This window comes from Tenrec ecaudatus, unplaced genomic scaffold (assembly GCF_050624435.1).
Source record: "Tenrec ecaudatus isolate mTenEca1 unplaced genomic scaffold, mTenEca1.hap1 Scaffold_1886, whole genome shotgun sequence".
Lineage (NCBI taxonomy): Eukaryota > Metazoa > Chordata > Mammalia > Afrosoricida > Tenrecidae > Tenrec > Tenrec ecaudatus.
In genome coordinates this window covers 42,852-55,538 of record NW_027458162.1, presented here as the reverse complement: position 1 = coordinate 55,538, position 12,687 = coordinate 42,852, and the positions used below count along the sequence as shown (strand labels likewise).

At 38.8% G+C, this 12,687-nt stretch overlaps 1 protein-coding gene across 6 annotated transcripts in view; it reads right to left on the bottom strand.

Moving 5' to 3' along the window:
• Positions 1–12,687, bottom strand: part of LOC142436268 (thyrotropin-releasing hormone-degrading ectoenzyme-like) — an 89,560-nt gene that overhangs the window by 66,952 nt on the left and 9,921 nt on the right. For all 6 annotated transcript variants that reach the window (XR_012781845.1, XR_012781847.1, XR_012781843.1 and 3 more), the window contains exons 2-3: positions 3,138–3,203; positions 2,336–2,523 (exon numbers count right to left, since the gene is read on the bottom strand). Coding sequence is in view for 1 of the 6 variants with exons in the window: in XM_075540031.1 (XP_075396146.1) it covers positions 2,336–2,523; positions 3,138–3,203 (254 nt within the window). In the remaining 5 variants the exon portion in view is untranslated. The remainder of the gene's footprint in view (positions 1–2,335; positions 2,524–3,137; positions 3,204–12,687) is intronic.

Below are 12,687 nucleotides of genomic sequence, written 5' to 3'. Positions count from 1 at the left end.
GAGAGCCGTGAGAAACATTTATTTTAGCACGTCAGCAATGTCTCTTCTAGAGACCTCGGAAGGCTTGTACAAGGAGCACACAGACTTGATTTTCAAGCTTTAACTGAACATTAATATAAATTAAGCAATAATCTAAGTGGGGAATAGTAAATTCTCATCTAGAGATGGATTCTGTCCTACTAGGAAAATTATTTTAAATAATAGAATGTCATGTATATATATTTTTTTGCTCTGTTTGCCATTAAATGGATTCTGACGCATGGTCCTCCAACAGGTCGGGGTACAACTGCCTTAGGGTTGTCCCGGTCTGCTGTCTTAATGGGAGCACACTGCTCCCCCTTTCTGCCAGGGAGTGGCTGGCAGCTTCGACATGCCATCTTTGCTGGCGGCTGAGCACTTTAACACTACGCCACCAAGGGGATTTTAATTTTCCTCAACATTTTTATATACCAATTTCTCAGATTCAGAACCATCCAGGTGGTTTTATAATGCCAGCAGAAGCTAAGCGCTCTGTGCTAAAACTGCTTACTCATGCTGAGAGACTTTCCCCCGTGAAGAGCCAGGCTCCTGGCTGACACCTCTGATGCAGGTTATGGGCTGGCAGAGTATTTTTGTTCAATATTTGTTCTGTCATCTGGGTGTCCTTTCTGTTTTTCTGCATCGGGGAGGCCTGTGTCAGACTGTTCATTCTCAAAGGCATGGCCCCAATCTGGCTTCGCCACAGTCAAGTCGTTTTTGTGTACTTCGTGGTCCAAGCCGAAGCGTGTTTCGCCTGGGGCCAGACGGTGGGTGATCAGGGCAGCCTTTGACAGCTGTGGGGACCCAGAGAAGGGGACGAAGCAGTGACAGGCAGATCCCAACAGGGTGAAGGGAGGAGTGTTATTCTGCGTGTTCGAGGAGTTTAATTGCAAAAGGCAACTCCTCATACCTGGTGAAGGCCTCTCTCTACTTGAGCCTTTAACCTCCATGTGCCCCCATCTTGACGAGAGTAGAACAAACTGCAAAGTCAGCAGTTTGAAGCCTCCAGCTCTTCCGCTGGAGAAAGAAGGGGGTCCTACTCCCAGCCCCAGCCACAGTCTCAGAAACTCCCAGGCTAGTTCAACCCTGTGTTTAGGGGGGCTAGGAGTCGCCATCAACCTGATGGCGCAGAATTGGGTTTTCATCTGTATGGCAGCAGACCTGCAAGTCTGTCCCCGGCAGCATGGCTGGGTGAGAACCCAGGGCCAATCTTTCCATTCTAACTGCTGTGGAGCCCAGCTCCTTCCTACACCTATAGTATCGTATCGTATACTATAGTATCGTATCGTATTGTATAGTATAGCTGCTGTACCAGTATTTATCTCAATACAACAGTGAAGACTTCATGTTTTCTTAAATGGAGTTCCAATATCAGCCACCAGAAAATGTTCATGAATCTCCCTAACACTTTTATTCACATCAAGCTAACTTGGAGATGCTATCCATTCATGTAAGTTTAAAATATTCCCCACCAATCCTACATAATAATGGATGATGAAGTCCAGCATCCTAATTTCCCAAGGTGATAGGACACAGCATGAGTAAACTAATATGAGCACTTCTATTTACTTATTACTTTTGATCTCTATACTTGCCCTCCCTTCACCCCTCCAATCCCTTACCAGGGCATTCTATATATAAATTTAAAAACTGCCTGATTTGAAGTGTACTTTCTTACATTGACTCAGTCTTTACTGAAACAAAGTAGTAAAAATAAACTAGAAAAATTGGATAGAATGTTTATATTCTGAATTTTAAGTAATTAAATGGGTTCCCCAATGTTAAATTTATAGCAAATCAAAATTCAGGTGTGTTTTCTATAGTTTTAAACACCACATTTGAGGGAAAGAGAATATATTTTCATATTGCCACTTCTACTTAAGATCACCTTAAGGTATTTATTTAGTTTTTGAGTTTTGTTAACTAGGATAATATTTATTATCTAAATACTTTTGATTTGGTTTTCTAGATTGATCCCATTCAATTCACAACACACCTTAACTTTCTTAAAGATGATTAAAAAATATTATAACAAAAAGTAAAATATCATATCTCACATTTAAAATGATTAGAATAATTTAAAATAGTCTTCAATGAAATACCATAAGTGTGCTCATCAATCAGGGGTTAAAATATGTAAGGTATCGGCAGTAAAAGGAATCAAAAATACCATATGGAAATAAAGAAATAAAAAGAGTCTTAACTTATATTTCAGAATTATGTTGTCAAAATTATCTTAAAATATTAAAATTAAAAGGTGAATGGAAAAAAGAAAAGTTCCTATATTCATGTTAAATTAAAAGAGAGTCAGTGGTACCTGCTGTTTCGATGTTCAAAGGTTTTGGTCTTAGCACTTATATCATAAATGAAGCGTTGCTGGGTAATGGTTACCCTCTTTTCGGCTTTTGCATTTCCCAAGATGGTGATAACAGGATAGCCCTTCTGGAGCGTCCACTGATCCATGACTTCTTGTATATTTACATATTTTCCATTCCTCTTCAAAGCCTTTAGAACCCAAATTGGATAAATGAGCTTTATAAGCATGAATTATACATATAATTATATTAAATCATTTTCACTTTTACCTTTAATATTTACCTAAATATGAAACATTTCAAGATCAGTGAAGCTAATATAATGTGTTACTAAAATTAATTTTCTCACCTTAAGTTAGGCTTCATGCATATATATATGGAAGTTTCATTAGCATTAATTTTTTTTACATAATGGAGAATAAAATACATTTTACTGGTAAAGTAAATACATGCAGCATCATTAAATATCCCCAGTGTGTCTAGTTGGTATATTTAAATATTTTTCATGCACACAAGAAAACATATTTCCTTAAAAACTTGCAGTATTTCTCACTTTAGCATGACTCACTTCCCAAATATATTAAAATTGTATTCCATAATTATTATCTTTTTAAAGTATGAAAGGCATCAATAACATTAAGTACATTTAAATCCCATTGTATTTTTATTACATTTTATATAGCTCATTACTATACATTTATAAATAATATGCGACAAAGGAAATAAAAGCTCAAAATGAAAACATACTGTCAGCGTCAATAAAAGTTACCAATGGTTTGGGTTCTTTTTCTTCCTATACTTTACCTCTGAGAAGGCATTCCAGAGATCATTTCTGGCTGCGTTGCCATACTTATGAATGGTTAAATAATCCTACAAAGAAAATAAGATTTGAATTACAATTTAACTGCTAAGCAATTACCAGTTAATATAATCATTTCTCAAATCAAATAAACAATTCTATTTGCTGTGCTTATATTGATACAAAGAGAAATACTCATAAAGGTTTATAAGAATTAAATTTTAAACTATTCAAAAAAACTTAAGCATAGCATATTTTCTAATTAAGTATCAAATAACTTTAATCTTTAAAAATTATTTTTGAGAGTTGAATCATTTATAGATTTGGGGGGGGTCAAAAAACATCCCTTCATTTATCATGTCAACCTTGGCTTTTTTAATTAAATTACCTCCCCAGTGTAATATTTTGGGAAACCTTGCCCATCAGGATTTTAGACTGGAATCTAAAAAAATATTTCATGGGATAAGAACAACTCTGACAATAACAAATCTTTACTGCGGTGGATGTCTTTCGAGTTCAGATTCCATGGAAGAGTATAAAATGAAAGCAATGTGTGGTTTTGTGTGACCCTTATCAGAAGGCCTAACTAAGAAAGATTTGGTCAAGTGGGACTGGCTGATTTTTGTCTACGTAGCCAGTGTAAATGAGTCCCAATGGCCTTCTGTTAGTCAAACAGGTAAGAGGTATCACTTTGCCCAAAGAGGACTGTTGTCACAGGCTTTCTAGTGCGAAGGTGCCTATTATCACAGAGATAAACATTGCTTTTCATTGACTTGATGAAAAAGTATTATTAAAAAGAAATTTTATCCTGGTCTAATATTTTTTTAATTTAGGAATTCCCAACTATTAGTTAAACCTACACACTCTCTTTCTAATTTAAGCCTTCCTCCTCTCTGGGAGGCATGGATGCATCGCGGTGAATGCGTCCTCAGTTATGACGACTGGGCACTTAGTTTTCCGATGTCGAAGTGGGAGAAGGAGAAGAACATAGATGATGTTAAGCAAAGTGTCTCATTTGAGATCCTTTCAGCCCTAGAACTTGGAGGTAACAGGCAAATGCTTAATTTACATGCCAGTTCTGAAACTGGGGGAAAAATGCTGACTCCATTGAGAACTTTATGTAAAGTGGGATGCTTTGGAGATAATTAAAGTTGTAGAAGCAGATTTTCTGAAATACAAATTGTAGCACCTGTGACAGATTGAGCTTTTGTGGGCAACTCACATGTTCAGATGGCACCTCCCACTTAATCAGACGCCTGGAGAAGTAACATCCACACTGACTTAGCAATGACAGATTTCTCATCAAGATGCTCTGGACAACTTTACTGCGAATTTAGATCTCCAAAGAACTAATCTGAACCTGGAGTTTAGCTTTGGGTAGGAGAGCTATATGAAGCACTCTCTATTTGAACCCTGGGACTAGGATTTAAATCATTTTCTGATTAGGTGTTAAAATTTTTAGAAATTTTGCTTTTAATTTGTTTGTGTGTGTATCTTGGGGGAATCTCTTGAATACACTGAAAAACAATGGACATTGAAACTTATAAATGTATGTGAAACATCTATTTAAATGAGAACTATTATTGTTGAGTTCTGTTTATGCAGAGGTATTGGGATAATAAAAGAGAGGCAGCAAAGGGACACCGATAGATCTGGAAAGGACCGATGCAGGAATACAGGTTTCCCCTTGGGGTGGATCAGAATATCTACAGTCAGTCTACCATGAGATCGGTTGGATCTTAGCTTGATTTTGATCATTAGCTCAATGTCTTTTTTACTCTCCCAATTCTGTATAAGGCTCCAATTTGTTTCTAATAAGCTGAAATGGCAATCAGTCAGGATTAAGAAGGGGGTCTTCATATGCCAGGCTGGATATTCAGGATAGAAATGGTATGTTTTTGTTGGAATCCCATCAGCTTCAATATTCATGGCATTGGAATTCTTCAGATTTCAACTCTTTCCTCCCCAAACACATATTCTTTAGTTATCCCAGCCTTTCTCTTATACAACAACGATATACATATGGAAATATATTCTTAGTCTTTGGAGAATTACAAAGAAAATGTGAGGATCATGCCTATTAAAAACCATATCATCTATTTATTCTTTTATTTCCATGAATTGTATAATGCACTTAGTATAGACCAGGAAGGTTTCGTGGGAATGGAGGAACAGTGATGGGCAAAAGGTCGTTGAGAAAAAAATGTAAATAACAAGATGCAATTTGAGTAGGTCCCTGTGACTGAAGCTGTGAAAGTCTTGGACCAAAAATTACAGAGCCAAAGCAATTCCAATGGTTGGTGCATGTTTACATCGAACGACTTTAAGTTCTATTCTAACCTACCAGTAAATGAATATGGCAATGATTGGATAAGAAATTTATTAATAAATATAGACACATATATGAAAATCCAACATTAGATATGACATTACAATATAAATGTATAAAGTATAATGCTTTGACATCCACTGTAAGAACAGTGATGGGCTGTCTATACTAGATATTTCAGAAATGAAAGAAGTTGAAAATAATGAAGATGATTAGTTGAATATACTTATGAGACCTATCTAGCAATATAAACTGATTACAAGTTAAAAAGGGATTAACCGAAAGCATATTCTGATATATCTACCTATGGGAAAGCAAACTGCATAGTAGTTAAAAGTGAAGTGAACTACTTTAAAATGTAGTTAAAAGGAAGGTTCAATATTATATAACCCAAACCTCTCTGCCATCAAGTCAATGCTGACTCATAGTGACCCTCCGAGGGTTTCTGAACTGTAACTGTTTGCGGGAGTAGATAGCCCTGTCTTCCTCCCATGTACCTGCTGGTGGGTTTGAACTGCCAGCCATGTGGATCACAGTCCCACACGTAAATACTACACCACCAATAGTGATCGAGGTGATATTAGCTACAATAATCTTCTTAATAAGCTCAGGCTACTGAATAGGAAACTGAATTACGTAACCAACCAAAGGGTAGCATCACTAATAATTAAGGAATGTTTCACATAAAAAACTATAATGTCATTTGCCTCTCTTAACACTGAATTGCTTTATATTCCTTCACTTAATTCACATAACATTGGGATAGGTAATATAATCATTTAAGATATCAGGAAATTTGAAATCACAGACCCTGGTCCATATCCAAACCCCATACATATGTCTACAGCCCAATATCCACTAGATTCCCCAAAGATAATTAAGGGTCATATTCAAAGAAAGCTAAACTCACTCTCCTCCCCCAAACTGTCTCTTCTTGAGGGCTTTTCCCCAATGATGAATGTGAACCAAAGAGTCATCTTTCACGCCTTCCTGTCCTTCCCGTCACATTACTGCTCTGATATCCTGAATCTTCCTCTAAGGTGCCACGCTACACATTACAGCTTCTCACCTGGACACAGCGCCTGCCACTGCTTCTTCTCTCTTTCAACCCTACCACACACCACTGTGCTAGCCAGCCAATACGGTGTGCTCAGAAAACACTACACCTTGAGCTCCCTCATGGACTAGCCCCGCTGTACTTCCTCAAGCCTCTTAGCACTTGTTGCCCAGTCTCAGATTAGCTACTTTATTTGAAGATGCCTAATACAATATTTTCTCTATTTCCTAGTTCTCCACTCAAACTTTACCTTTCTCCTTTACTGTGCAAATTCACTTTAATAGTCAAGTCTCAATTTTAATGCATTTTCCCTGAGAATCTTTGCCCACTTCTGCCTCCTTTCTAATTCTGAGCCAAGTACCTTGTACCCTATCAGAAGACATATTACTCTGTGTTTCAATTGCCTGCTCATTAATTTAACTGCCCACATAATCTAAAAACTCCCTAAGTAAATCCCACCCAAACCATTGGCATCCAGCTGTTTCCACTGCATGGTCGTCCTGTAGGAGGGAGTCACACTTTCGGTAGCATTTCCTAGAATTTTGCTTCTTTTGTTTTACAGAGATCTGCCATGTTTGGTTAAAACTACTTTGCTTTTGGTTAGCACAGAACACTTCCCCACTGCAGGACTAGCGCCTCTCGCCATAAGGTCAAAAACAAAATGGTACTGGTATCCAATTGATTATGATGTATACCACAAAGTAGAATTGCCCCCTTTGGGTGTCTAAAGTTATAAATCTTTACAGGAGCAGAAATCATATAGAGCAGCTGGTACTTTTGAACTATTGACCTTGCACTTAGCAGTTCAATAAGTGATCTAATATACCACCAGGGCTCTATTGTGTAAGGTAAGGACCTGGTTGTTTTGGCTTATCACTGTTTAACCAAACTGTGTTCCCAATATAGTACGCAATAAATGCTCAATCTGCGTGTGTTTTCTGAGGTTCCTTAGTCAATATGCTTTTCTATTACTAATTTGCAATGAAGTAAAAGATTTATTACACTGATAAAAGCAAGAAAACCAAACCCAGTGCCACTGAGTTCATTCTGACTCATAGCAACTCTGTATAGGCTTTCCCAACCACATCTGGACAGGCATGCACAGGCTCATCTTTCTTCTGTGGCTGTTGGGTTTGAACAACTGACCTTGAGATTAGCAGCTCACACACCAACAGTGCTCCTTACTATTCACACCAGATTCGCTCAAATACTCAAACTCATTTTTCTCAGTGTTTATTTGTTATATATAATTTACATTAATACATATGCAGTTCCATATCAAAAGATTTTGAATGATTGAATATAATACCATTTTTGGTTTTCCACTTTTGGCTAACAAGTAGTACAGTTCATAACGTTTCATATATAAAAGCCAGTGGGACTAAGAAAGGTCAGAGGGAAAGTAAAATGTTGAGCTGAGGAAGTAAAGGCCTATTATCTTTCAAGGTTTACATGCAAATAGTTATGGAATGCTTACTCTCTTATTAATGAGTCTTTCCGTGTGTTAGGGCAGCAGATTAGCTGCATGAGTAGTCTATCCCTCAGGTTGCAGAGGGACCATTCAATAAAAACCAAAGATGCATGACGTACTTTAGATGTGTTTAGCTGAAAGTAAAACGAAAATTTACCCTATGATGACTTTTCTTTATTTTTTCCCCAGGATGACTTTCAAAGTGATAAAAACGTGTCCCGTCCTCTAAGAAAAGGAAGATTACAGTAGAGGTGCAGCCCCTCCCTCCGGAGCACTTCACTGAGCCCCCTTAGTGGAATCTTTCCTCCAGTTTGGGCTCTTAGCAGCTGAGGCCCAAGCACAAGATTCAGATATCACAGTCGGCAGAGACAGAATTGTTCCTTCCATCAGATGTTAAAGACTCAAGAGACCTTTGCTTCAGATCCTGCAGCCAATACCTCAAATTTCTCCTTTATCAGAATTTTATGATGTCATGAATTATACATATTAGGATTATTTAGTATATAATTTAACCAACCTAGCTAAAACATGCTTCTGATGCACTAAGCAGTACCATTTGGATCTTGCAAAAGGCAGAATCCAGTCCTTAGCAGGATATGGCTGCCTAGAGTAGGTGAAGGTGAGACGTTGAACAAAGTCAGAATTCAGTTCATAAGTAAAAGGGAAGACTCGCTCATGAGCACACCACAAACAATGCTTTCTACAGTGAGACCAGGCCCCATGTTGCACGCAGTGACTCTGCTATGAGGATGTCATCTACTTGCACGACTAGTTTGAGAAATGATAAATAAATTCAGGCATTGATTTTTTTTTTCCTGACTGTATGGCAGGAAGGTTGAAACAGGTTTAATACATTATTTCTTTCTATCACGATAAAATGTGCCTTGAACAATTGATACCAAAATATGTCAGTGTTTGGCTTTCCGACATTTAAACAGCACTTTTCGATGGGGGCAATAATTCAATACGGACTTTTATAAGAGAGCAAGGAGAGGGACACAATACTACAGGCACACTTGCCACTCTCTCTGGTAAGAGAGGATGGGCGTGCCCCCTGTCCTCAGACAACCCCATGCTCCCTTCGAGGTCTGTGGATGCCCGTGGGTAGAGCAAAGAAGGGAAGGAAGATCATTGAAATGTATGTCCTGTCTTGGTGACAGGAGCTGGGTGGGGGCCATGTCAGCAACTGGATCTGAGAGTTCTGTAGCTCGACTCTGGCTGCCTCTCTGTATTTCACAGAACCCTTTAGTTACTACTCTATTTCCAAAGCCCAGCTATTTAGACTTTCTTTTGACCCAATGCGCTACCTTTGAACCCTGCACTAAATTTGTTCTGGATAATACAGCTGGAATTTGCTTCTGTGGCTTGCAACTCCAAACCCTAAGTGATAGAATACTAAAAGGTGTCGTAAGCTGAACAAACAAAACAAAGATATGGCTAAATTTCCCTAATAACCCACCAGCTTTTGTGTGTGTTATAAAATGGACTCACTGTCAACGAGTGGATGACTCCTCACAGTAACCCAGTAGCACGGGGGACCTGCCCCTGTGAGTCTCTGAGACTGTAACTCTGTGAGTCACAGCCAACACAGAACCCCTCCACCACCAGGGCTCCGCATAATAAGTATCGGGGAAAGTTTTCAAAAGAGGCAGACCAGAAGGTTAAAGTCCACACACACAAACCTGTACACACACAGAAACTGAAAGGGATGCAGCCTGTGCAGAAGCTCTTAGACGGAGGTGCACATAAAGCGACAGCGACGACAGTGCATAATTATAATAAGCTACTTTCTTGTCTTTACAAAAGCTTCCACAGCCGGGGTCCATAAGCAGAGGAAGGACCACGAGCTCCGGACTCCAATCTGTGCCAGTGTGTGCACTGTGAGAGTGTGGTAACCTGAAGGGGTCCATGAACACCACCACCACAGATTACAAACTGCCAGGTCACAGCAATGTCACCGAGAGTGGGATAAAATATATTGGAATGCTGGCCTGTGCCAGCATTCAGAGGATGTCTCTACAATCCCTGACCTTGAACGAAAGCAGCAAGGAGACTCACACAGTGACAGATGACAAAGTAAAATACCACAAAGCTGGAGTATAGACCAGATGCTATTTTAGGTAATATGAGAAGACTAGTTAGAGATTATGAGATTATGTAAAATGAGCATCAAAGCAGTGACAAAGCATAAAACAAAATAAAAGCAGTAAAGTTCACATTTTCATTATCAGAGAGAAGAACAGAGGAGGAAACAGAGGCACAGGTATTAATTGTACCTATTTACCATTCAACTGTGGTCAAGCTTCCCAGAAGAACATTTGATCTCTTGGAACCCTTACTCACTTGTCAAGATCTGGAGGTTTCCAGCCACCATAAAACAGCAAGGTGCCATTTAAGAACAAAGCTATTTAAATATGCAGAACAATCGCTGAAAAGTACTTTATTGTTGATATGTCATTCTGATTCTGTGGGTTTTTTTAAATGTGTGTTTATGCCAAAAGTTATCTCCCTAAGTAGTTTGATTGGCTATAGGAGGATCCAGATATTTCTCCAGGAGCAAAATGCAATTTTGCACGTTTAAAAATTTCATCATTCTACTTAATGAGTTTTTTAAAACTCATACTTTCATGATAAGCTACTCAGTATGGCAGACGATTTTCACTCAAAATAAACTGTAAGTCCATGAAGATTTTTAGTTGTCTATTCATTTGATTTTTAATTAAAGACAGCGAAACATTCTTATACCAGGTTTGTTTTTATATGTATTTTATGTATTAATTATAGATCACACTCCAACATGCAGGCACACCAGCAGAAAGGCAGTTATTTCTATTTTGGGATGTGTACTGTGTTCCAGAACAACCTGACAGGGTCCTACACCTGTAAGTGAAATAGTGTGAAAGTAATAGTCTGTTGGGGTGCTCTGGAGTACTAAAATAGCCCTACTTCTCACTTTCACTGTGAGAGTGAAATATTACTCAGACATAAAATGTATCTATTGGTAAAACTGAAGTTTGGGAACTGCCTTTGCTGAATGCCCTGGTAAAGGACTTAGACCACTACAAGCTTACCAAACAGACATATTTGGTCTTGGCTGGCAAAATGCACTATTTCCTAGGAAACAAGAGGGCACTGACGTTAAGTCACGTCTATGACCATCACCGCCCCCACCCTACTCTTGCTCAGCACCCAGTGCAGGAGACCACAGGAAACGAAAATGCATTTTAATTGAGAAATATTGGATGTGCACAGCAAGGAAATCCTTGGTAAGATAAATATATATGGTGGCACAAATATAACAATTGTGAGTTTATCTCAGGACTAAGCAGTGTGGTGTTTGTTTGTTTGTCAGTTTCACAAAGACTCACTACGAGTCAAATTCAACTCAATGACAACACACTCAGAAGAACTGGGTAAGGAATTTGGCCCTTACCAGTCATCTGATAATATTAATGTATACCTTACAAGCATGTGCTCAGAAAACAGTATAAATCTTTAGAAAAATATACATGATGCAAAAAAGATCAGGATACATTAGAAACTTTATGAGCAAGCTCAAAAAAATACTATCTGGTTTGAACCTCTCTCTGTTCAACTTTACTTCCAAGAGAAGTCAAAATGTTCCAGAGGGCCAATGAAAGGAAATTATATGAATTAACCTAAAGGAGAAATATGCTTGGATAAAAAAAAATCACATCAATGTCAATGAGGGGAAGGGCAGAGTTGAGACCCAAAGCCCGTCTGTAGACAATTGGACTTCCCCTCACAGAAGGGTCACGAGGAAGAGATGAGCCAGTCAGTGTGCACATACTTTTTCTCTAGTTCTTTAATGCTTCCTCCGTGACCCCCACTCCCCACTATTATGACCCCAATTCTACCTTACAAATCTGGCTAGACCAGAGCATGTACACTGGTACAGATAGGAGCTTGCAACACAGGGAAATCAGGACAGCTAACCCCCTCAGGACCAATAATGAGAGTAGTGATACCAGGAAGGCAAGGGGAAGGTGGGGGAGAAAGGGGGAACCGATCACAATGGTCAACATATAACCCTCTCCCAGGGGGACAGACAACAAACAGAAAAGCAGGTGAAAGGAGATTGGTGTAAGACCTGAAAAAAAATGACAAATTATCAAAGGTTCATGAGGTAGGGCGCGTGGGAGAGGGAGGGAGGAAAATGAGCTGTTACCAAGGGCTCAAGTAGAAAGATAATGTTTTGAAAATGATGAAGGTAACTTATGTACTAATGTGCTTGACACAATGGATGCATGTGTGGATTGTGATAAGAGTTGTAAGAGCCCCCAGTAAAACTATTAAAATAACAACAAATTAAACACAAAAAGCACGGAGGAAAAAGTTGAAGTCGAAACTTTATACCTGAAAAAAACTAATTCCCCTCTGAGTTTAAGAGATTTCCTGAAGTTGTAAGGCTTAGCACATGTAGTTATGCAGCCATTTACTGAGATGCCAGGTTTGCTAGCAGCTAGCCCAGAAAATGGGCATACGACATTCATTCTCGCCATACCTCTATGTACAGACACTGACCTCAAGAGGAGAGGTTTGGAAAGACGTACAGGTAACACTTAAAAATACGCACTATCTCCACTTCTCTCCAATACCTACACATTCCATGACATCAGGACCTACGACTGCCTAGCAATGTAATCGAGACCAGAAGGTTCTGCCCCACATGTTCTA